Source organism: Gymnoscopelus braueri, assembly GCF_963280865.1.
Source record: "Gymnoscopelus braueri genome assembly, chromosome: 23".
Lineage (NCBI taxonomy): Eukaryota > Metazoa > Chordata > Actinopteri > Myctophiformes > Myctophidae > Gymnoscopelus > Gymnoscopelus braueri.
In genome coordinates this window covers 13,308,797-13,335,159 of record NC_137625.1, presented here as the reverse complement: position 1 = coordinate 13,335,159, position 26,363 = coordinate 13,308,797, and the positions used below count along the sequence as shown (strand labels likewise).

The following is a 26,363-nucleotide window of genomic DNA, read 5'->3' as shown; positions in this document are numbered from 1 at the left end:
TACTAATTCAATTTAAACTTAAGATGGGGCCATTTCTGTCTAATCACTCTGTGTCTCAGAGGAGGACTGTGGACAGTTCAGAAACCTGCCTACTAGTGACATCTTATGTCCTTTCCATGGAAACTTTCTAGGAAGAGAAAGGCTGTAGTTTTTATCAGCTTGGAATCCCTGTCGATGATGTCATTGGTAGGCGGGTTTCTGAGCTGTCCATATACCTCACCAATGAGATGATGTGTAGCACCCCACACCACCACTGGTGTTTGACCTGGTTCTCTGGGTGAAATGTGACGTCTCCGTGGGTGTCTCTGGTTGCTGCTGGACACATGTTCATGTCTTTCATAATATCAGGCTTACGCTGTATTAACAAACGCACGCACACTCACACGCAATATTGCAATGACTCTCCAGAGCCAAAGTCTCAGCCCTGAGAGAATGTTTGCGATTACAAAAAGTAAAAACAATTAACCCGCAGTAAAATCCTCAATGTTAATTTAAACATTTGTAACTTGAGTGTACACATGTAACCAAATGAACCCCGTATTTGTACACACTCAGCGTTGCCATAATGTGTAATGTATACCGTGAAAAGTTTATTGATACAGCATAATAAAGATATTTTCATTTCATTATGCCTAATGCATAATTATGCATAATAATGTGAAATGTTTCAATAACTAGATAAAATAGTGCATTGTTACAACAAGATACGTCTGTAGGTCGTATCTTATGTCGGGTGGCGCAGTGGTAAAAAAGTCCCTGCCCACCACCACGGAGGTTGTGGGTTCGAATCCACCATGGCATGGTGCAACCGGCTTTGTTGGCCATCTATGCAAACACGATTGGCCGTCGTTCAAGGGAGGGAAGTCGCCGGGGAGGGTGATATTGGTCATTGCACGTACTCCTATGGGCTGGGGGCGGCGGCACATGTCAGCGGGGAGTGTTGGGCGGGAGGAGTAGGGCGAAGGCTTTACGTCCTCCCGGTGGGGGCTCCTCACTGGCAGGTGAGTCAGTAGGGTACGACAGCGGAGACGACAAAAAACATTGTGTGGGGAGGAATCGATTGGCATAACGAAATAAAAAAATATAAAAAAAATAATAATATTTATAATAAAATATAAAAAATTATATCTCGTTATAACATGAAAAAATATCTTGTTATAACAATAAACTTGTGATACTGATGTTTTCTTCTTTTTCTGCCATGGCAGCCATACACTTTATTAAAAGACAGGATTTTACAGTGCAGAGTTTGGAGTTGTGTTGGAGTGTGTGTTGCAGTGTAATGCAGTGCCTGTAATGCAGTGGTTCTCAAACAATTTCATGTCAAGGACCCCCAATTTGATGTACCCCCATCTAAAAATATTTGTGCCAGGGACCCCCATAAGAGAAGATTTGTGTCAGAAGTTTTTCAAAATGTTTGGAAAATAGCTGATCTTCAAGCTCACACCGTGTTGCATCGCGACGTGTTGTGAGCTTGTAGATGAATAGCCGAAGTGTAAAATAGGGTAAAGGTGGTTAAACTTTCCTCGTTTTTGCTGGTGTGGGGACCCACCTGGAACCCCCTCAAAAAGAGGTCCCCAGTTTGAGAACCTCTGCTGTAACGCATCAGTGTTCTGCTGCTGGATATGGGGCCATCCGTAGAGCCACGCTGAATCGTCAAAACATGCATGAATTGGCCAACAAGTACTCATGACATGGTTCAAGGTTGAGTACTTAAGTTTGTGTGTGTGTGTGTGTGTGTGTGTGTGTGTGTGTGTGTGTGTGTGTGTGTGTGTGTGTGTGTGTGTGTGTGTGTGTGTGTGTGTGTGTGTGTGTGTGTGTGTGTGTGTGTGTGTGTTCTAGGACTGGTCTGTAGATCTGAATCGGACGCTGAGCAGACGAGAGACGAAGAAGAGGCCGACAGATGGAGTCACATTGACTGGTATCAGTCAGACAGGGTCAGATCAACCAGTGCAGCCAGCCAAAACCAGCAACAGGTAGACATTCACACTTGCGCACACACACACACGTACATACATAGTGGTGCAACAGTTAATCAAACTAATCAATTTCAGCGATTATTAAATGATATATATATATATAATATATTTTAATTAAAAGATCTTGGGGGGACGGGGATTGAAAATAATTTTTTTTCCAAAATGTAAAAAAAAAAAGAAGCTCTACAAGCTCACAACACGTTGCACCGTGCCGGGTTATAAGCTTGTAGATTGGCTATTTCTGTGTGACATTGTGGAGTATAAAATAGTGCTTAAGTGGTTAGTCGGATGAATCGATTTGTTTATTCGATTAATTAATCGAGTAAAGTAATTGATAGAATAATTGCTATGTAAATAATTGATACTGTAGTTGCAGCCCTACACACACACACACACACACACCCTCCATGCTCCTGTGAAAAGACACGGTACAGCTATGCCCCAGCAAGAGGAAGGCTTGTAAAACATTCCGTCGGAAAAGCTCCGGGAGTGACGTGCAAATCCCGGAGCCGTTTCCCAGGCAACGGCAAACATTTTGTAACAGATTCCTGGGCTAGGAGTCATCGACCGGTAGACCCCAGTCCAGTACCGCATATTTGAACGCCTGCCAGAAATAATGTGGAAATTTGGCCTTGTTGGTGCCGAGGTATTAATAGAGTTGGTTGGTAACGGAGTGCTAAAGGATGGTCAGGCTTTTTACTATAGCCAGTCACTTCCAAAAAAAACTATCTCAGTGTACTATTGACCACTTGCCCCGTCACTATTCTGGGGCAAAGTTTTTGGTGAAAATAGCCGATTTACGAGCTTGTAGATTGGCTATTTTCACTGAAGAAATCTGAGCTTGTAGATCAGCTTTTTTCTGGGAAGATCTTTGGTGTAGACACGGAAAAGGAGGGGCCTAGTATCTAGCCCTGGGGGACCCCGGTCAAATAATTATGTAGTGTTTTTAAGTGGTTAACAATACTGACGCCATACAAACATCGGTTTATTCTTCGTCCATCTGTCCACTGTTCCTTGAAAGCGAGACAAGAACTACCCATGATTCACTGGTTCATTTAGGGTTCAAAGTTAGTTGCCTTGAACCAACGCCTTGGAGCCTTCAAGTGCAGATCTTCAGCGATTGTTTGAAATGACGTGACGTAATGTTTACACACTCCTAGCATTCCACCGTAGATATTCTCTATCTGTGAGCCTGGGGCACTAAAGAGCGTCGCACACGGGGTTGCTAGCAGTATAAAGGGGAGTTGACGCTGGGAATGTCAGGCACGGAAAGCATTCGACCTCTGATCTCCCTACATCCTAGAGACCCAGCCTCCCAGCCTACAAAGCCCATGTTTTGCCTGTTATCATAGGTCTGGGCAGGGTAGGGACTATCGTCTATTTTCTTAGAGATTATTCTATTATAAAAAAAATTATTAATCAAATAATCAAGAAGTGTTTTATTTTATCATTTGTACTTTATATATCAAGGAATATATATTTTTTCTTTTTATAATCGACTAAATCAATTAGACTGAGTAACCACATGCGCCCTGTTTTATACAAAGGTGCAATGCAACAAAGTGGAAGATGTTTTAAAAAATTATAAATGTGTGCCTATATCTCTCAAAGCATACTTGGTCTGCTGTTGCAGCCTTTTGGACTTCACAATCCATTTATGCTACTGTATTAAAACAAAAGCATTTATATCCTCCCAAGATTGTTTCTTTATTAAAACCAAAAAATGTAATTTCCTCCCCCCAAGATGTATTATTTTTATTAAATGATCAATCATGTTTTTTATAATCTATTAAATAAATTGGTTTGATTAGCTGTTGCACCCCTAGTCTGAACGCACAGTTCTGCTGCACCCAGTCTACGTGAGAACACAATGTTTCTGTCACGCTCTAATTACAGTTTTTCCTGATGGTCTTTTAATGCGTAATTGCTCTGCTAAGCATTTGTTTTGCTGACAGTCGCCGTCCAAAGTTACACGATGCCAAACTCCCACCAGCAAAGTGTTTTAGTGTAACGACTCCCTGTAGATTAACTTAGCTCAGTGAGCAGGGCATGAATGTGTAAATAAAGGAGCTTTACACTCTCCTGGGCCGAACTGATAGCTGCTACTTTTCTGTAAACATTGTAGAAACACTTGATAAAGGTTGAAGTTTTTAGACTTTGATGTGGAAGGTGAATTCATTGGGAAGGAAAGCTGGTGTTTATTGCGTGACTACATGTGACTTTGATAAAGCCCTCTATCCATAGAAAACCCAGAGCTGAATATTAATTGTTCAAGAGGCCATTCAGGAAGTGTTGTTGTGTTTCTGCAGTCAGGTTTTATTGGCAGGTGATTAAATTGTTCTAGGAGACGTTGCCTTTGTGCCCTAGTGGAAGTGATGATGTGCAAAACAAGTTACACCATTTTTTCCAGTGTGTGTCACTTACAGTTTCTGTCAGATGTTTTTTACAATGTACAGTAAACATATTTTTAGCTATGTATAAGCTCATTTACATCCGTAGTCCCTGGAGGTTTGAACTGGTTTTAGTCTCGGGTCAAAAATATCTTTGTATCATTCACGACTCATTACAGGATTACATGACTCTAAAGTGTTATTGTGTCCTTACAAAACCATTGACTTGTCTCTACTCGCCATGCTGCAGCGCCTCCCCCCATCTGACATTTTTGTTTTTTGTGCCAGGGACTCTCGCAGCGTATTTCCAAACGCACCTCATGTCATCAACATCAAACACAAGTGCAGTGTGCACACTGTTGTTCCCCATCGTTTGAACCACAGGTCAAGCATGTGATAAGTGGGAGTGTATTGTCCGTTTTGTATGTGTGTGTGTGTCTGTGTCACAACCCTTGTCTTACTTGTGTGTCCGTGTCGTCAGTCTGACGGTGCCGACTAAAACAGCACCGGCGGGTTCGAACCCCTTTGAGGAGGATGAGGATGATGAAGATGGTGAGGAGGATGAGGAGGAGGAGGAGGAGGAGGTGATGAATGCCGTGGAGGAGCGGAGCACGGCCAACCACATCAGTGTGAATAAAGAGGAAGTGAAAACGTTGGTGAAACAGGAGCAAAAATCCCCCTTTAACCTGGTGTTGTCTGTGGTTTAGGATCTAGCAGCCTTGCAGCCTTTCCTCTTCATAGTCACCCGTTGTAGACCTGAAGCTCTTCACAGTGTCATCCTTTGTACGCAAGTCTGCTCACCATGGCTTCCATCGGCAGATACACACAATATTTGAGTTAGGTAGACAGAAGACAGACCGACAGATCGATCTGATCCGATCAAGAGATCTTCATTGATCCCTGTGGGTAAATTCAGATTTCTTGCAAGCAACAGTATGAAACGGCTTGAAACACAAGATAGGTACAGGTATGAAAGTATAAAGTGGATACTGTCCACAATCTACAACCAGTAAATATGGTACGTGGATACGAGACTGATAAACATTATGTGCGGTGTCAGCCAGCCTACAGCTGTTGGTGTATGTATGGATAATACCGTATATGTCCATAAAATGAGGTCTGTAGTTAACATAAGACAAAGAGAGACATTGCTTCTTGTTGAACAAATCATTTGAACATCATAAGCCTTAGTTTGCCACAGAGCTTATTTTCCTTAAAATATCCAAAACATTCTGCAAGAATTCCGTGTGACGTCTCATATCATACAATGCAACAATCTGCCGAGAGAACCCAATGGCGGAGGTCACTTCCAGCCCGACATATATATGCTTCGTCGTACGACAGGGTCGCACGCAAGAAAATAGCCTATCGACAAGATTTGAACGCGCCGTGACCGAGGCGCGTTCTGAGCTTGTAGATTGGCTATTTTAGGCGCGCAACGCCGTCGTGCGACGAAGTGTATAAATCAGGCATTCCAGGTCGGGCTACAACAAGACGTCATCACCTTTCCAGACATCTTCCATGTTGTGTGTGTTTTCCTTCTTCTATCCTTTCGTGGGTGTGACTCCTTCCTCTCCATCCCTGTTGTTTAGCCTCCTTCCTGCTTTATTGTTCAGCATCTCTGCTGCGATCCCCCCCCCCTTCCCCAAGGCTGTGCATTGCACTGCATGGTCGCTGGAATGGCAGCATGCACAAACCCCAGTGGTGGAAAGTAAATAGGCACACTTACTCAAGTGCTGTAATTTGTTACAGTTTTGAGCAACTTTTACTTTTTACTCCACTACAATTATTTGACGGCTTTAGTTACTTTACAGTTGTAGATTATTCTTGAAAACATACATTAAGTGATAAATGATCAGTTTCAGTTCAGTTTATTTTTGTTTATAGTACAACATCACCCCAACAGGTCATACAACAAAAACATCATACGACAAAAACACAAAGAAACATAGTAAAATGTGCCCGCACGCATGGTCAAACAATTACCACGCGGCAGTGCACGGCTCAAGTAGTGCACAGCTGAAAAAAATGATGATGTGTTATTCTAGGTTAAGCTGCTAAATTAAAATCAGCACCACCATTACCAGCTGCAACATTAAAGTGATGAACACATTAATTCATTACTAATTACAATCCAATAATATGATTGTGAAGTGGGCCATTCTGCATAATGAGTACTTGTTCGTTTGGTACTGTAAGTATATTTAGATGCCCAAACTCTTGTACTTTTACTTAAACATTTGAATGCTGTGCTTTTGCTTGTAACAGAGCATTTCTACAATGTGACATTACTGCCTTTACTTAAAGGGGAATTTTGGACTAAAGTTTTCTTACCTTTTCTATGACGTTATGATATCTTAGGATGAATGGTACAGTAGAAAAATTTCATAACTCCACCCCTGAGCCGCCACAGCTTAAAAGGTGCGCGGATAGGCCTTAGGTTAGATCACATATTTTAATAGCTTTTTTTGTAATTTTTTTTGATGAGATCTGACGTTCATAGTGACAGAACACTATACAACCAAAAAAAAAAAAAACAGAAGTCTCGCTAGACGAGATTGAAATCTCGAGATTTCAATCTCGTCTAGCGAGACTTCTTTTTTTTTTTTTTTTTTTTTTTTTTTTGGGACAGTGTTCTGTCACAATGAACATCAGATCTCATCAAAAAAAATTACAAAAAAAGCTATTAAAATATGTGATCTAACCTAAGGCCTATCCGCGCACCTTTTAAGCTGTGGCGGCTCAGGGGTGGAGTTGTGAAATTTTTCTACTGTACCATTCATCCTAAGATATCATAACGTCATAGAAAAGGTAAGAAAACTTTAGTCCAAAATTCTCCTTTAAGTAAACTATCAGAGTACTTAACCACCGCTGGCACAAACCCAATGAGCGTCTGTCTGTCACTCCTAACAGCGCCATATCCCGCCTGTCATCAAGTATGTGTGACGTGCCCTCGTGCACGCGTCTGTCTGTTATTGGTGCTCTTGTTTTTGTTGTTTTCACAGTCAGATCTGAATCTAATCCTCACGCGATCTCATATGAATCGTAATCATGTAATCTCATAAAACCGCCCACATAATAGCAATGTGTCTATAATTTCCTTCATTCTCCAAATCTCATTATAGGCAAAAATCTTGAACTGTTCAAAAATAGCAGATCTACAAGCTGACAACATGTCTCATCACGACCAGTTGTAAGCTTGTAGACCTGCTATTTTTTTTTAATGGGTCTTGAGTGCGTCCCAAAGTAACCCACAGCGTAAGCAGCTTGTGTGTGTCAGTATTAAGACAGTGTGAACAGGTCTGACTGTAGAATGCTGTGACTATGTGTGTGAACAGGTCTGACTGTAGAATGCTGTGACTATGTGTGCTGGGTTTGCATTATTATTCCAACGTTTTCATTGGTGTTTAGCTCCCTCTTGTGGACAACAGGATAGAAGAAAACACAATCATGCATTTGCAACAGTGATTTTGGTCTTGCTTGGTCTCTTGGTCATGCTCGTGTATTGTTCATGTGTGTTCATGTTGTCGTGTTGTTTGCACCGTGTTGTCCCTTTGCCTTGACTCAGCACTATGTTTGTGTCGTTCTGATCACGAAGTGAGCAAATTCATTGTTTACCCGTAAAAATGGCTGCTGCCAACAAACGCTTGCCTTGCACCGGCGATGTCACAAACCAGCATGGTTTCCACTCATTTACGCTGGACTGGGAAAGCAAATATATCTTCCTGTTGGCCATCAGTGTATTTGGACTTGCTTTTGGGCTTATCATTTGTGCTTGTTTTGAATACTGTGTGTGGTGTTGTATTTGTGTTTTTGTTCCTTCCTTTTTGTAACTCTTTACTTTTCCTTCCTGCTTCTCTCTCGCCGGGCATGCTGGGTTGTCCTGTCGGTGTGTACACGGCCCTGGGTTGGACACCGGCGGTTGTTAAGTCATTAGATTCACTTCTTGCTCTCTGACAAACTCTTACCCTTTTTTTTCTCTAATCCAGTGCCAGCAGCGTAGAGAAGACTCCGGATTGGTCGGACGAGGACACGGCCGCCAACCCTTTCTCCACCAACGGTGACAGCAACCCGTTTGAGGATGAGCCCACCTCCCCGGTGGTGTCGGTGCCCGTCAAGGCCCTGTACGACTACGAGGGACAGGAACAGGATGAGCTCAGCTTCAAAGCAGGTACACACCACAAATATGCCGTAGAGACGGATACAAACAGTGTACCTCATGGATTTACTACACGTACATGGATATTCTTTAATATATATATAGCATTCCCGTTCAGCAGTCCCGTGGTAAAATTCTCGATAAACACACACCTAGGACCGTTTGTATAAGTATCAGTGTACCAATGTCTTGTTTACAATATTCAGCGTTACATTCCATGGATGTATTACCATTAACAATTTTGTTTTTCCTATGGCAAGGTAAGAGGAGTCCTCCTTTTCGTCCTGTGTATTTGCTAGGTTTTACAAATAACTTTTAAACAAGGCAGATCGCTCAATGCTCTCCAGTACCTTCCATTCATTTGCACAGCAACTTCCTGGTTTGTGCTGGCAATAGCGGGGACTACTTTCTTGTAGAAATTTGTCTTATAGTGAAATTGTTTCTGAGAACTGTTATAATTGGGATGTGTCTATGATTTTCATGTTGCCATATTTGTAACCATAGGCACTCCATGTCATGTCTCACTACACCATATCGCTTCAATCAACAATCTCTTACTCCAGGCCAATTTTATGACGGATCCACATGTGCAAAGGTTAAAGGCCAGAATCCTATCTGTCCGTTGTGTTGGCATGTGAAACGCTGACATAACACTTCATATTGCGTTCTGCATCTCGAGAGCTCGCTCTCTAGGCGCTGGGAAAACTGTCAACCTGCGTGAAACACACCTGGAGTTTTCCCAGTACCTAAAATAAAAAAATCTTTCCCTTTGCTTTTCCAGGCGAAGAGCTGACCAAGATAGGCAATGAAGATGACCAGGGCTGGTGCAAAGGACGGCTCAAAGACGGACAACTAGGCCTGTATCCTGCCAACTACGTGGAAGACATCCAGTAGTGACCCAAACGAAAGGGAAGGAAGTCTCTCCCTTCTGATGAAGACTGAACTCAGAATGGGAGACGGAGAGATTAAAAGCGTTAAGCAGATTAGAATAGTACAACCCCAAAAACGTTGTAGCTTGTCATCTACAGTTTGACCTTGGTAGAACTTAACCACATGAACCCTACAGTCCCTATTCTCCGGCAAAAATAGCTGATCTACAAGCTCACAAACGCGTCGCAGCGCGACACATTGTGAGCTTGTAGATCACCTATTTTCGCCAAAGAGATTTGTTGTCAAAGGAAATACTAGCGGACCTAGTAAAGAGCCCTGGGGGACCCCGATCAAGTATATAGGTTTTAAGTGGTTAAGTACCAAATCAAAAATCACCCACATCCAATTAACACTGACTTTAAGGCGTCCATGTGACCATGTGGGGATGATTCACACTAATTTCATAGTGGAAAAATGTAAATTATGTTTTAAGCTGACTAACAAAGCCACTGTTAGATTATTATTTCTGCTGTTACAAATCTGTTACAAATATAAGATAAGGGAAATTACCCTTTTTCCCCCTTTTGCTTTTTTTTATTCTTTTTTGTTTTTACAATTATTTCAATTTGACATGAAACCAAATGTGAACTTTACTTTCTACCTATTATTGAACACAGACACATTTTAAGTTGGTATTTTAAAATTACATTTTGAAGCAAAATTTAAATCCAGATGTTGAGAAAGGGCTGGGCAATATGTCTATTATATCAATATCATGATATGAGACTAAATATCGTCCAGCATTTTTATTTTAATATCCTGATATGGCATAAGTGTTGTCTTTTCCTGGTTTTAATCACTTAAGCCCTATTTTTATACTTTCAAAACATTTTGCTAAATATTTTTCTAATTTGATATTATTGTCATTATACCAATATTATAATATCAATATCAAGGTAATTGGTCAAAGATATTGTGATATTAGATTTTTCCAATATTGCCCAGTCCTATGTTGAGACCAATGCAGAGCTCAAATGTGCTCTCAACCGATAAGTTAAGTCAGCCACTCCCTCTCTGTTGTTTCTAGTTTCAGTTTGTAGATCTTTTTATACATCTATAACAAATGGTTCAGAGATGTTCAAATCTACTCAGTTCAGTTCCTCTGTTCAAAATGGCTCAGTACTAGCCCTTGAATGTACATTCACTGATTGTATTGGCTCACCAATTGATTGTACACTTAGGCTGATGATGTTGCTCGTTCCGTCGTTGCACCACTCGGCTCTCCACCGAACAACTTGTGCTCAATCCTTAACACACAAATCACTTTATGTTCTATAGAAGGTGTCAATTCTAATTCTCGTGAGTGTCATGATTTCTTTGTTTTACTTTTAACACTCTGAATGTTTTTTTGTTAGTTTTTTTCTCCTTCCATAATGGCGTCTCACTTGAAGCACCATATATGTTTATTCTTGCACTGGATTTCAATTGCCAAGTAATGGGAGATCGTTCTAGTGCTTCCCTTTTTTGAAATTATGTTACACGTTTTAAGCAATAAAATCCACTGCAAAGTATGATATTTCACAAGTTGGCAATGTTAAAGGTGTTTTTCTGCCTGCGTGTAAATAGCATAGAAGCCTGTGAACAAAAATAAAGCATTCAGGTGACGTTTAGTTGAAAATCGAAGACTTAATTTATATGCCATAAGTGCTTTTGTTCTCCTGTTGGAATGCTGTGATTGGGGAATCAGTTTGTACAATAATTGAATGTTTTTTTTGGTTGGCAAATTTCCCATAATTTGCTGTTTTTGTTACATTTGTAAATATGATTGTTTTTTCTCTTTTACAGATGGCCATACTATAGTTTTAATCAACAAAATTGGTTAAAAAGAATACTTCATTTCCAAAATATTCTCTTATGCCTGATTTACAACTGTTAGTTATACGTGTTCTGTTGGGATGGTGAACTACATGCTCTTTCGTTTGCATAAGCTCTAGTTAAATTCATTGATCGATTGATTGAACGAACGTTGTCTTTTATTTGATGCCTTTGACTGCAGCAGGAGCGTTAGTTTTCTGTTTTAAGGTGAGAGAAGAGAGATTTTGCCATGTTCCAAGACACTGTCCACAGAATACGGTTACTTAAGATTGCACAGTTCAGATTGTACATGTTCCACATCATAAAAGAAATAAACAAATTCACTGAAACAGTTGTTGTTGTTGACTAATTAATAAATAATATGAATAATAAATTAAAAAAAACTGATTAAAGCTGATATGTGCAATTTTTGGCAATGTTCTCTGACACCTCTAGGGGGGTGCGGTCTGCCTCCAAACTATTCCGTTATCTGTGAGAAGCCCAGTCATTGGTCCAGAAATAATGTTGCCCAGGAGCAACTAAGTAACTAATCAGGATTGGCTACTAGTTAAAACACATTATTCTAGTATTATTATTTGCTGTATCATACAGTTTTTTGGTGACTGGTTATTTATTATTCTATTCTTTCTAAAAAGTTTTTTTTTGTAATCACCAATTGCATATATCAGCTTTAAGGGGTCAAATTTGACCCTATGTCTTACTGTACATGTTTCTCTATCTGCCCTTGGTTTGCCGCCTCTACACTGACCTGAGAAATAAAACTTAAACCAATAAAATAAACATGAATAAAACAGCCTGGGACGCGCCACAGTATTGCCCTGCACTGAAACTGCATTTCCCAGAGAGCCTTGTTATAACAACATAGACACGTGCCAGCTCTTGGCCAATCGGAGCTCAAGCGTGTTGTTTTCCTACTGACGTGTCGCATTTCGGCTCTTTCGGTAGATAAAAAAAAACGACGAACCAGCTGCTGTTGATGTGTTTGTGTGATCACTGATCTATAAGGTGTTAACAGTTCCAAACATGTCCGATCCTAGCAAGCAGGACATATCCGCTATCTTCAAGAGGTTGCGATCCATCGCCACGAATAAGGTGAGCTTTGGGATGAGATGTTTTAACAAACGAGGAAGTGGACTCATGGACTTCACAATAGCTGACACTGACACGTCAAAGGTTTGAGACTGAGAGATGCTAGAAGACCTCATCTGATCTACCCAAACGTTTACGATTTAATATATCACTGTAGATTTAAAATCACCAGTGTTAGTGTTGAACGCTGAAAGTGTACATTACAAATTAGCCCTGATACATGACTGTCATATCATGACAGTCATGGATGAACTTCAACCTGGTGTTTGCACTTTCTCCCTTTTTGGTCCGTACATCTACGTAAACGTTCAACTTTCAAATATAAAGTGCTTACCCTATGGCCACGGATGTTGCAATTATGTCCGGGCCCTCAAAAGTACCCGTATCTTCCGTATTGTTGAATAAAAAGCATTTAAATCCGATTGGTGGCCATTTCCCCCGTATTTTCTCCATATGCTTTCAACTACGTGACCCTATTGGTTAGGAGGTGTATTGCACTCTGATACATTATAACTCTTATGAGAAAATGTCCACCGAATCGGATTAAAATGCTTTTTATTCAACAATACGGAAGATACGGGAACGTCCATAACATCCGTGGCCATGGGTAAGCACTTTATATTTGAAATCTGAACGTTGATGTAAATGTACGGGCCAAAAAAGGAGAAAGTGCAAACACTATGTTGAAGTTCATCCATGACGGTCGCGAGAGATGGCCGTCGTGTGTGATCCATATGGCTCAATACAAATGTTAGCCTCTTTGAGGGTCCACAGACTACAGTCAATGCAAGCAAAGCTCAGGGCTTTGTGTTAAAATATTTAATTTGTATTAAAACACATTATTATTGGCGTCCCTATTTTGGGGCAAATTTTCAAACTTTGAATACAATGCATTTTCTTTCAAAATAAAACACCCCAAAAAAATCCATTTCAATCAGTAGGCTGTAACGACTGTGAGGTCCAGAGCCGGTTAAGTGAGGACAGCAGCTGAGTGGCTCAACCACAGCATTTGGACATTTGCTCTTATTTTTGGAGGCTTTAAGATATTAACTCTCTGTGTCTCACGCACGATTTAATGCGTGAATGACATGAACCTAAAATAAAAAACTACACAGCACGCACTGCACTGTATAACAACAGCTGCTTGTCACAGTGGTTCTCGGCTAGCTGCAAGCAGATGCTATGATGCTATCTTAGTTGCTAGTTAGTTGCAGACAGTGGTGGAAAAAATTACTCACGTATTTTACTTAAAAGTACTGTAAAAGTGTCAATACTGCAATGTAGAAATACTCTGTTACAAGAAAAAGTTCGGAATTAAAAATGTACTTGAGTAAAAGTACAAAAGTATTGGTATCAAAATACTTAAAGCACCAAAAGTAGAAAGTACTCATTATGCAGAATGTCCCGTTTCAGTTTCAAGTTTTCAAATGTATAAAAAAATCATTTGAGGATAGCAGATCTACAAGCTCACAATGAATGGCCGAAATGTGTATAGGGCTGAAGTGGTTAATGTATGTTTTCGTAATAATAATACAAATCTACAAAGTAACTAGTAACTAAAGTTTTCAAATAGTTATAGTGGAGTAAAAGTACAATATTTGCCTTTTGAGATGTAGTGGAGTAGAAGTAAAATTATTGAAAATTGTAAGTACTCCAGTAAAGTAAAAATACCTCAAAATTGTACTGAAGTACAGTACTTGAGTAAATGTACTTAGTTACTTTACACCACTGACCCCAGGGGCCTTTGAGGGGATCCATGGCGGGGCCTCAGCCAAGTGAGAAGTAGTTTAATTTAACTAGAATTAAATATAGTTACATAGTTACATTGAAATTATTCATATATATATATATATATATATACACCTCTATATATATATCACACACATACATCTATATATATATCACACACACATACATCTATATATATATCACACACATACATCTCTCTATATATCACACACATACATCTCTATCAGTGGCTAATATTATGCACATCCTGCCATGACCAGGACCTGCGGGGTAACACATTTCGTTCTGTCCTTTTATGGAATGACAATAAACTCCTTGACCTTGTCCATGACCTAATGCCATGTTTAAACATTATTGCTGTATAGAGTGTTTGTTCAGTAACAGGTCTGCCTGTCTCTAAGTCTCTCTGTAAACAGAAAAAAAAACATTTTCAGGTCGGGACACACATTTTATCCAGTCATACAGGATGCAGGATAAACAATGGAAATTGGAAGTGATGACACAAAGGAATGAGCAGAAAGATTTGGAATCGGAACACTATAAAATTGAAGATGATAAATTGGCAGCCCTCCTGAAAATGTATTTTCTGTTTATTAAAGATCTGTAGAGACGGGGAGACTCCTGTTACTGAACAAACACTACCAGTATATCAATTATTACTATCTGAAATATAGAGCTTTAACTTTTTAACAGAAAAACTTTAAACAAAAAATATCACTTACACTACCTTTAACACTATAAGTCTGTTTATCATATAGCCACAATTCAAAATTACTTTAATATCAGGGTCCCTGGCACAGAATAATTTTAAAAGGGTCCCTAGCATAATGACAAGTCAATTTGGGAGTCTGTGATATGGTGTATAATCTGACTGTATGAAGAAAACGTATAGAAAATCTGATTTAGGTTACGTTTTGCTCATCAGACTTCAATTTGAAGTGGTTCCACAATTGTACAAATGGTTGGATGTTTGGCAAACCCTATAGCTTTCCTTATTGTTGTCATATATTGGCTTAGACCAGTGGTTCTCATACTTTTGATTTCAAGGACCCACAGTAACACTCATCATCAGACCTGACCCTAAAGAAACCCTGAGGGTCCCCGGACCCCACTTTGAGAACCGCTGTTTTAGACGTATGATATCAAGGATGAGGTGGTTCAGATATAACATGCAGCCAGGATATTTATTTTTATTTGTTGTATAATTGTCTAATTGGAGAATTCATTGTTCCATAGGCTTGTTTCGACTGCTCGTCTAAAAACCCTAGCTGGGCCAGTATCACCTATGGAGTGTTTCTATGTATAGACTGTTCAGGGACTCACAGGTCTCTGGGAGTTCATCTGACCTTCATCAGGTAACTAGCCAGGTCTTCTGATTGCTAAACACAGTTGGGTCATTGACAGTTCATTATAGCTGTCCATTAGGACTGCAACAGTTAATCGAACTAATCAATTTAATCGGTTGTTTCAATAGATTTTGGGGTGGAATTGGAATCAATTCAAAACAATCTATTACAACTTTTTGTCGTTGATTGTAATAAAACAAATATACAGTATACAGTGCATAAACACGTGCTTCAAGATGATTAATATTATATATTATTTTGATGAATCGAAAAAGTAGATAATCGATAGTTGTAGCCCTACTGTAGCTGTCTATTTAAAACATTTCAGATAACAACTTACATTGCTCATGTCCTAAGATTTGATGTTGTGTTTCACCCAGGTCCACTGAACTGGACTCTAACTGGTCCTGGTTCCAGTTGAGGTGTATGCAAGTTGGGGGCAATGCCACTGGGGTGAGTACGTAACTTGTCCTCAAAATATCAGCTAGTTAACCACTTTAACCCTAGTCTCGCGAGCCAGACTGTTGCCTCCCACAAGTTTCAAATGCTTCCGTCATACAGTCTGGAGCACCGAAGCTCTGAAAATGATCAAGCGATAAAGCGGATGTGACGCCCCCTCCCCACTTCCGCTTTGTCTTTACAGACGTGCAAATGTATCTGAATATAAATCGAAATAATCTAAGCATACATATAGCTTGCAGAAATGGAAATAAAAAATATATTTTCGTGAACGGAAATGAAGAACAGATAACAGCTTCCTGTCTCGGATTTCGGGAGGTGTAGTTCCAAACTATATATCGCATTCGGAGATTGTGGAATAGTTGTCTGGCTACTTTAACCTTAACCCTACATTTTTCTAGTTCTTTCAAAAAACTTGAAAAATTGAAAAATGTTTTTCATAGCAGATCTACAAGACAAAATAGTGGTTAAATTAGCAAAACTCGAGTCCTGATGAATGTGGAGTGCATTGAAACCTTGTCACTGTACATGTCTTGAAATGTGTTTAATATCATTTGAGCAACTGCTGCAGTGCATGGGTGATTTGAATGGGTGTCTTCCTGTGGACAGAATGCATTTTTCACCCAGCATGGCTTTTCATCCGGTGCTGCCAACTTGAAGTACAACAGTCGAGCTGCCCTGCTGTACCGGGAGAAGGTCAAGACTCTAGCCAATCAAGCCACCAGAAGTCACGGCACAGAGGTACTATTGCTGGTTCCACCTGGAGCAACGTCCGTTTCTTTAGAGTTAAATAAGTTGATACCAGGTCTGTGTTCGTAATATTGTCATTATTTGTGTTTTGACAGTGACATACAATGAATAATGACGCAAGCGTCATTTTCAGCAACTAGCGCAGTGCCCTTTATCAGAGTACTAGGAGGCCAGTCTATGGTGTCAGTCATCTATGTTTATTTTATTTTATTCAAGCAAGCAAGCTGTCTGTCTATAAATGTGGTGTGTGTGTGTGGGTGGGTGAGGGTGTGGGTGGGTGGGTGGTACGGTGCTGAGTGGGAAGTCGGTCGGACCGGCAGTTGTCCAGAACCGAAAATTTAAATGTCTGTCTCGCTCTCTGAATCCCTTTTTTATTCTTTTTTTTTTTACCAATTGTATACTTCGTAGTAAGACTTATAGCAAAACAGCTGATCTACAAGCTCACAACACTGTGAGCAGTCAACAGTACTACACGTTGTGAGGTTGTAGCTGTGCTATTTTTAAAAGTTTTTGACAATATGACAAAATTGGGACTTTTAGACTGCCACAATCCAAAATAGGCAATTTAAACGTCAGCTGGATTGGTCCACACTCCACAACGCATCATGGAGTTATACTCTTACTAGTGATTTATCCATTGTTGTATTACAGTTATCGGCAATGCCCCTTGGCCAATCACAATGCACACTTGGAACTAGCTGTAGTATAATTAATGCTAATAATAATCCCCTGATGCGCTCCTCTCTGTGTGTGTGTATGTGTGTTAATATGGTGACAGTGATGTATCTAACATCTCTCTTATTTCTTACAGTTATGGCTGGACAGTCAGCCCCCCATGTCCCCAAAATCACTGGATGACAAGCAAGAGGACTTCTTCAGCCTACACACAGAGGTTTGTGTGTGTTGCTAGCTTGAAAATCACGTCTTGTCGGCAAGCAACGCCGTCTTGTGATGGAGTGTAAATTAAGCTTTATACGATGCATGAGGGTGTCAGATGCTGTGTTACGACACTGCCAAGCTACATTGCTGTAGAGTCACCGTTGACACTGTGTAAATGAAAAGGATAGGATATAAATAGCACAGACCTGGTTAACGGCAAGAATGACGTTTTCTTCCATTTACGGAACGGACTAGGAACTGGGGAGAGAGAAGGGGAGTGGTAATGGGCGAACAAAAACATGATTGATTGACACTTTACTGCATCCACTGAAGCGCTGAAAAACATGATTGATTGACACTTTACTGCATCCACTGAAGCGCTGAAAAATGTTGAAACCAGACCAATTTCGTTCTGTAGCGCGTGTCAAGAGTCAGACATTGTCATGTTGTTGGCTTCCACTGCAAATGACTTGCAGCCTGCCGCTTTGTCAATTGGAGTTCACTGTCATTTCACCTACAGTATCTAGGTTCTCAAGAAGTGTTAAAGGAAACCTTAGCGCCTCCGGTGACACAGCGGTTAAGTACTTGTCCACCGCCGCGGAGTCTAGGGGTTAGAATCCATCGCGGTGCATTCGGCTTTGTCGAGCGTCTTATCTATATGAACATGTCCTCCCGGTTAGGACTCCTCACTGGCGGGTGAACTAGTAGGGTACAACAGCAGTGACAACACACAGAGAAATGTGTGTGGGGAGTAATTAATTGGCATAATGACTAAATGGGGGAGAAAAGGGTGTAAAAAATTATTGGCCACTCTAAAATGTTTTAAAAAGAGCGAGGGGGGGAAAAAAGGAAACCTTCAACCACTCTAGGTTTATACTGTTAAACCACAGCTTCTCTTCCTGTTTCTCTGCGGCTGAAAGGCAACTTACATTTGCAGTGTAGTTATTTGGGTTTGTTGATGAGATGTATTAATGTGTTAATATATGCTATGTTGATTAATTGAATACATATGACCACAATGGCAGCAAGTCCTCAGGACTTTTTTGTGTTATCCTTTTTAGCCTAAATGTCTTACTGTACCCTGTGCTGTTTACATTTCTGACTAATAAAGTATTCAATCAATCAATCAGATGTTGTAGCTATGCGCTGTGAGCTTTTAGATCAGCTATTTTCGGTGAAGAAATTTTATGTAGATGGGGGGGAAAAAAGAGCGGACCTAGTATCGAGCCCTAGGGGACCCCGGTCAACTAAGTATATAGGGGTTTAAGTGAATCAGATGTCATGTATTTTTGTTGGTGTTGTTAGTAATTTATGCATCGTCTGGGATCGTGTGTGTGTGTGTGTGTGTGTGTGTGTGTGTATGTGTGTGTTTTCAGGTTGTTCCTGAGATTCAGAACACGGCCCAGATGACTCTCTTCACCGCCCCAGTAGAGAAGCCTCCTCCTGCCCACCAGGACACAGACGGTAGAGACAGTAATGGTACAGTACACTCTCCAGTGGTTCATCAGCATACTGTACACCAGTGGTTACTAAACCGTGTGCTGTGAGACAAGTCGAGGCATGTCTTGGAATTTTATGACAACCAGACATTATTACCACGATATTTACAACTGTACAAAAGGTTATGAATTATCTCGATATTTACAACTGTACAAAAGGTTATGAATTATCTTTTTCATTTACTAAATCGGTCACGTGTGTGTGCGCTCATTTACCAATACAGAATCAAATTCTATACCCTAAAAAAATTACCACTTTGGCATCTTTATTTTGGGCATTTCATTATTGGCAAAATCATATTTTTTTTTGCCACAACTTTTCCAAAATATAAAAAAATTGCCGATCTACAAGCTCACAACATATCACAATGCAACGTAGTGAGCATGTAGATTGCCTGTTTTCGTCATGAATACAGGTGTGCATTGAGATTTTGACTTGCCCATTGGTGTGCCTTGGACACAAAAAGTTTGAAAACCACTGGTGTACAATGTGTCCAGTATACAGTCAGGCACTGGTATTTGACCTGCCAAACCACATAGACCATTAACCCCCGTCTCTCGTCTCCTCTCAGGTAACCCGGAGGAAGGTCCCACTGTCGACATGCTGAGTGTTTCTCCGAAAGCTCATCCAGGTTCATTGAGGCATATACTGTATAAGCTACAATACACTGTTTGAGGACTGATCAAGAAGTTAGAAGAGAATAATATGCAGTTCCATAGAAAATGTCAAAAAGTCCAAAGTCAATTCTTGCACATATTCATCACCTTGGGATTGAATTATAAAAAAAAAGGTCAGCATTTCGATCACAAGAAGCTTTTCTCAAGACCCTCTCAAGTCTTGAGAAAAGGTTCTTGTCATCGACACGCCAACCGTTGTTAATTTAAACCATTGCAGAGGTGATAAGTGGCTGTGGAATTTACCTTTTTCCTGTGGAATTGGATCTTCGGGCGATTTGATTTCCTGCACCACAGAAGAGACACATCCAGTGGTGTGTGTGTGTGTGTGTGTCTTGGGTGAACATCCAATCTATACAAGTTCAAGCTCTTGTTAATACTTTTCATTAACCACTTTCAACCTGCCCCCCCCTATTTTGGGCCTGTCAAATATGTACATTTAAAAAAACTATTTTCAATTTTCTCTACTTTTACACAACACTTGTCATACGACATTATGGCTTTTATGGACATGTTTTAAAAGATGAACAATGGAGATAAAAGGTTTTTGCCCGACAGTGACAATATATAAAGGTATACACTGTACGTATAATACTGTACACATACTGTACAGTTTGTATGCATTTTGTATGATGGCTGACATGCTTTTGCTGTAACTACTACTCATCTTCTCCAGAGGCCCCGTCTGTTCTGAAGAAGAAACCCACTGGTACCAAGAAAACGGTACGTACTGAACACTTTATTTGGCCTTGATTTGTGCCCATGTATGCATAATGTTCACATGCATTTGGAGTCATAATTCCAGAGTAAATAAGTGTTTGTTTGTGTTTTGTAGCTGGGCTCTAAGAAGGGTGGTCTGGGAGCTCATAAGGTGAGCAACCAGAGCTTCTCTGAGCTGGAGAAGAGAGCGTTGGCTGTGGACAAACTGAGAGAGAAGGACGACAACACTGCTGGCAGGAACCCTGCTCAGTCTGATGAATCCATGTAAGACACCCTCACTTTTCTGCTTCTGATGAATCCATGTAAGACACCCTCACTTTTCTGCTTCTGATGAATCCATGTAAGACACCCTCACTTTTCTGCTTCTGATGAATTCATGTAAGACACCCTCACTGTTCTGCTTCTGATGAATTCATGTAAGACACCCTCACCCACACTTCCTTCCTTCCTTCCTTCCTCTCCTAAGTGCTCCTTCCCTGCGTCTGGCCTACAAGGATCTGGAAGACCAGAGGAAAAAACAAGAGCAAAAGCTGAAGGGACTGGAGGGGAATAAGAATAAGAAGGAGCAGGCTGACAGACTGGGCATGGGGTTGAGTATGAGGAGGTACGATATATGATGATGAAGATGATTATATCACAATGAAACTTTTTTTTTTTCAAGGTTTGAAAGAAAAAAACACCATGATTCGTTTTTAATCATTAATAGCGTATTAGTGTTTTGCCTATTATTTGGTGGCCCACTTAATGTCCTTGTGGCCCAGTAGTGGGCCCTGGCCCACAGATTGGGAATCGCTGAAAACTTATACCACTAACTGGTTCTTCCGTTCCAGTTACAAGCAGTACAAGCATACCAATGAGTTACAATGCAACCCATTGATATGTCCCCCTCTCTGTCTCCCTCTAGTGGCATGTCTCACTCATCGATGTCAGACATGCAATACAGCACCCAACAGGATAACCCCTCGCTCGCCAAGACTACCAAGGGACGCCGATTCACTGAGGTAGACGATGATGAAGGCTCCTTCAGCTCCAGGTTAGACGGAAAGCCTTCTGTCAGTGGAGGGGGGATATACACATACACACACACATACACACACACACACACACACACACACACACACACACACACACACACACACACACACACACACACACACACACATACATATACACACACATATACACACACACACACACACACACACACACACACACACACACACACACACAGTACGTCTTGTGCTGAACGTCAGCTATATGCTAGTATCTGTCCAGCAACTTTAGTTTTGTACATAGTCGTAATGGTGTTTTAGAGTTTGTGATTATTCTGGAAAACGAAACAAAAAAAAGTACAGCCAAAAAGCTGTGAAAAGGTCTGTCGCCCCGACGCGTTATTATGGATTCCACCAACGTTATAGTATAGACCCGCCTTACCTGTGCCTGATTGGCTTCCTGGCAGGCATAGTTTTACTGGGGTTAGGGTTATGGTTAGCTTGAGGTATAGTTTTACTGATGTTAGGGTTAAGGTTAGGTTTAGGCATTGTTTTACTGAGGTTAAGGTTAAGTTTAAGGCATAGTTGCAAAAGCACTAGGAAGGAAGAACTGTCAATCACAGCGACTACTGGCCAATCACAGCGGGTCTCCCTAGAAAAGCGCTGGGATACCATAAGCACACGTTGAACAGGAAGTCATTGAGCCTGAGCAGTTATGGGCTGTCGCTGCATGTTTGATTGTGCTAACAATCTAATAGCCTTCCATCTAACCATACTTCTATCTGTCAATCTGGTGGGGGCATTTTTCTAATGAAGTAGGCGTGCAATAGTTAATCGACCGCTAATAAGATAGTGGATATAAATTAGTTGAAGCCCTTAAACTCAGATCTATAATTTTTCACCTGAACCATTACTGTGATCCCTGATGTTTAGACTGATGTCCAGGTTTGATGAACAGACGGAAAGTGCAGATAAATGGGGTGACGGAGGTGATGGAGGCTGGACAGAGAGGAAGAAACCTGAGGCGGACTTCTTCGTGACCTCCGCCATCACCCACCAGGAGGACAGGTAAGCGTACCATACTTATCATACTTTTCAGACCATCCAAAATAATCATATTTGATCTGGGGACCCCCCACCCTGACAGGCACTTGTAATTGTCGGCATTACATTTAGTTTGATTCGGTTCCACAGATAAATATTGTGAAAATAGCTGAACTACAAGCTCACAACGTCTCGCACTGCGAGGCGTTGTGATCTTGTAGTTCGGCTATTTTCACAATGTACAGTATGCCTCTTTCTTTCATAATGTTTGACAAAAGTTCTTAAAAGTCATTAAATTGTCACTTTAGAAATGTGCAGATACTGAATACACTGTATACACTTGTACTGTATGTTGGTTTGTTTAATGATGAGTGAGAAAACAATGTTGCACAATAAGCTAATCAGCTGGCGACCCCCCCCCCCCCCAAAAAAAAATAATGATTGGGGGGGGGTTGAGTAATATTTGACCAGGAGTACCTGATACTCTTACTCAAGTTAAAGTTGCTCTGTCAAATTATACTTGAGTTAAAGTACTGGAGTACTTAACTAACTAACGTCTTTTTATTATCAATTTATTGCTGTATTAACATTTTTACATTTTCCAATTGTGTGAGCTTTTGAGATTTGATGAATAACGGGTAATAATAATAATAATAATAATAATGAATTGCATTTTTATAGCGCTTTTCCAAGTGCTCAAAGCGCTTTACAATGGTTCATTCATTCAGGTCTGCCCTCGAGATTTTGAGTTAGTCCTCAGAACCACATGGTTATTTCATGTTTTTAAAGTGTGTTTTTTAAAGGGTTTTCCTGTTGCATTTCAAAGCTCTAACTTTTTGGGTGTGTTTGTGACGTTCAGGCCAGCCCGGCGCAGGCCTGAGCCAGAAGCCGTGACAGACACCGGAGAAGCCCAAAAGAAGTTTGGAGGTGACGTCAAGGCCATCTCCTCTGACATGTACTTTGGCAAACAGGACAGTTCTGATGTAGGTGTTTGTGTGTGTGTGTGTGTGTGTGTTTAATCCTAGATCCAATCAATCAAGTGATAGATTACTTTGAAATGATTTGCCATATTGCTATTGCCAAGATTGTCAATTGTTTTACGGCGTGGCTCTTTAGGAAGGTGAGCCTTTCTCTGTGTGTGTGTACAGCGCTAATCTCGCAAATGGCTGCACTGATCAGCGCCAAATTTCTTGACACACTACCAGTAGGATACAGAAGTACCTCCACTCATGTTTTTTTTTGGGAATAGAAGTCAAAGGAGCTCTGTACGGGCTGAAACCTTGCCCAAATGTGCAGTCATACGTCATAGATATTTCATATGAACGACGTCATAGATGACTGATATTATGGGCTGGCCACATGAAGTCTGAGATCCACATTGGAGACAGAATTTATACACCAATACGATACGTGTGAAAGAAGTGTGTGTATGTTTCTGTCTGTCTGTGTGTATCTGTCTGTCTGTCTGTCTGTCTGTCTGTCTTGCACGAGGATCCAGGCTCGAATCCAACGCCTCACTTGTCTCTCCTCTCTCTGCTCTTGATTTCCTGTCTCTCTACACTCTGACCTATGAAATGAATTTTTGAATAAATAAATGAAGAAAGATCTCTTGTGTTTTCCAGTATGAGGCAAAGACTCGACTGGAGAGATTTTCGGGGAGTTCTGCTATAAGTTCAGCGGACCTGTTCGATGACCCAAAGAAACAACCTGGTATGGAAACATCATAATATGGCACCATTCAGTATTGTGTATTCTCATGATAATGATCACATACTGTACAGTATAAATATCACTATTTTTGTTTATACAGGTATATCAAATACCTCTATAGAATAGTATTGTTATGATAATAGTGTGTCGGGAGCTGGCACTGGTGTTTAGAGAAGAACATTTATGTGGAATGGATATTGTGAAAAATATACCATTGAAAGATCATATAAAAAATTACTTTTGTTTAATTGAAAAAGTCACACAGTATGGCTTTACGTTTTTCATATTAATGTTATATTATCAATAAAATTGTTGTTTGCCAATTATTTGGGCTTGCAATATCCTTTGGCTGGAATATGAATTGTTGATCCGTTCGTCCGTCTGCTTGCACAGCGAGTTCCTACCGTCTGTCCAACATCGTGCCCAGCGCCCCAGACATGTCCCAGCTGAAACTAGGTGTGCGCTCCATGGCAGGAAAGCTGTCCGTCATGGCCAGTGGGGTCGTTAACACCATCCAGGTGGGTCGGCGACACACACTGCATCTCCACCAATACTGTACTGTATGTAATGCATACTGTAACATGTATGAATGTATGAATATTCATCATCGCTGTCGGGCGCATCATGAGCAATAACACCAGACTCTTTTTATCTAGCAGCCACTGCACAGACTGAACTAAAATGTGTTTTAAAGGGACTCCTTTTTTATACGTACTGACTCTTATTTCTGAAAAATGTTTGATAACCACTGTAATGGGGCATAAAGATGAAATATGGAGACACAAGGTTTCTGCCCAACAGCTATGTCGTACAACTTGGACACCAACGTTTTCGGGCTAATTCGGGATTTTGTACAATGTCTCTGACGCTTTTTTCTTTTGACACGTTTTTTTCAGGATCATTACAGCACTTGAGTGGACGACTTGTTTTGGTTGGAACGTCTACCGCTCTCATCCTGCTTGGGACAGCGTCAACGTGGGACAGCGACTTTGGTAGAGAGACCACGGGAGAGATTAACCACTTAAACCCCAGCATCCGTATTGCGGGGATAGCTTTTGCAGAAAACAGCAGATCGACAAGCTTACGACGCGTCGCAGCAGATCGACAAGCTGTAAGCTTGTCGTTCTGCTATTTTCAGCAAAAGCTTTCACCACAGTAACAGAAAGCATAAAAGACACTAGCATAGATCCCCGAGGGACTCTGCTCAACCATATATGGGGTTTAAGTGGTTAAACTTTGCTGTGTTGGCCGACATTCTGTAGGACAACGAAGAAGAAGAAAAATAGTGTGTATATTGGAGTTTTGTACTTTTGGATCTGTTAAAATTATTTGTAATAGAATATTAACTACAGAAGCTTATTTGAGTGAAGCTACTGATGGAAGCACAATATTTACAGTAGTAGTGTATTCCTCCGTGGGTATAATGAAGGGTGGTTATTTTGGAATAGTACTGCCATTAGGGAGAGCATTTAGACTGGACTATGATTTAATTTGCTTTGACAATATTTAGAAAAGTGTAGGGACCTTAAGAATTCTGGTATAATCGTAGCGCTGGTGCGGTTTGGCTTTTTGGTTTCTTTTCATTACTTTGCCATTTGATGAGTTCAGTTCCTGGGAGAAGTGCATTATGCATTTAAATGTCATTTGTCTGGTTGATGAAAACAACTTGCCTAGAGATAGTTAGCTTTTCCCTCTATACGCATGCACCTTAGAGATTTACGTTGTGTATTTATTTCTTGCACATTCCTATTGGTCTAGAAGTGTCCTTTATTTCCCCCAAAGTGCACTTACTGTATGTCTGTTTCAACACGCACAGGACCAATGTGTAATCGCAAGGCCTTATGTAGACCTGTATTATCTATTGACAGTAAAATAAAAATAAAACATTATTAAAAAGAATTCTGATAGTCCCTGATCTTAAAATAGTGCAACTTTGCATTGTCTTAATATTAACCCATTAAGACCTGAGGCCGATTCTACAAATGCTTTCTAAATCAGTAGTAAATCAGACTTTTCACAAAATGTTCAAAAAGCTTCTACATCTACTATTTTTGAATAGCCAACGCAAAAATCTAAAATCATACCGATGCTTTCCCGGTTTTAATGGGTTAAAATAATGCAAATTTGCATTGTCTTAATATGAACGAGCATCAAACCCTTTCTTGACTGCAAGGTATC

The 26,363-nt window shown here is 40.5% G+C and overlaps 2 protein-coding genes across 4 annotated transcripts in view; both read left to right on the top strand.

The window, feature by feature from the left end:
- Positions 1–11,602, top strand: part of pacsin2 (protein kinase C and casein kinase substrate in neurons 2) — a 43,780-nt gene extending 32,178 nt beyond the window's left edge. For 2 of the 3 annotated variants that reach the window (XM_080420765.1, XM_080420764.1), the window contains 4 exons: positions 1,843–1,976; positions 4,851–5,021; positions 8,359–8,540; positions 9,310–11,602. In XM_080420765.1, coding sequence (XP_080276891.1) covers positions 1,843–1,976; positions 4,851–5,021; positions 8,359–8,540; positions 9,310–9,422 — 600 coding nt within the window. In that variant the 3' untranslated portion in view covers positions 9,423–11,602. The remainder of the gene's footprint in view (positions 1–1,842; positions 1,977–4,850; positions 5,022–8,358; positions 8,541–9,309) is intronic. The other variant, XM_080420766.1, reaches the window with a different exon arrangement.
- Positions 11,603–12,216: 614 nt separating this feature from the next.
- arfgap3 (ADP-ribosylation factor GTPase activating protein 3) lies at positions 12,217–26,069 on the top strand. Its single transcript, XM_080421711.1, has 16 exons — positions 12,217–12,365; positions 15,348–15,466; positions 15,838–15,910; positions 16,526–16,657; positions 17,478–17,558; positions 18,922–19,024; positions 19,617–19,676; positions 20,396–20,442; positions 20,555–20,703; positions 20,906–21,043; positions 21,344–21,472; positions 22,365–22,499; positions 23,335–23,458; positions 24,098–24,185; positions 24,579–24,703; positions 25,082–26,069. Exons 1-16 carry the CDS (start codon positions 12,297–12,299, stop codon positions 25,097–25,099), a joined length of 1,590 nt encoding a protein of 529 aa, XP_080277837.1. The 5' UTR covers positions 12,217–12,296; the 3' UTR covers positions 25,100–26,069.
- The last annotated feature ends 294 nt before the right edge of the window (positions 26,070–26,363 follow it).

What these genes read in the sequence shown, in the direction of transcription:
- arfgap3 (XM_080421711.1), top strand. Translation starts at nt 12,297, where the DNA reads ATGTCCGATCCTAGCAAGCAGGACATATCCGCTATCTTCAAGAGGTTG. An exon ending in GCTCAGTCTGATGAATCCAT is followed by an intron (nt 20,704 to 20,905) that starts GTAAGACACCCT and finishes TCCTCTCCTAAG; the next exon opens with TGCTCCTTCCCTGCGTCTGG. An exon ending in ATCACCCACCAGGAGGACAG is followed by an intron (nt 22,500 to 23,334) that starts GTAAGCGTACCA and finishes TGTGACGTTCAG; the next exon opens with GCCAGCCCGGCGCAGGCCTG.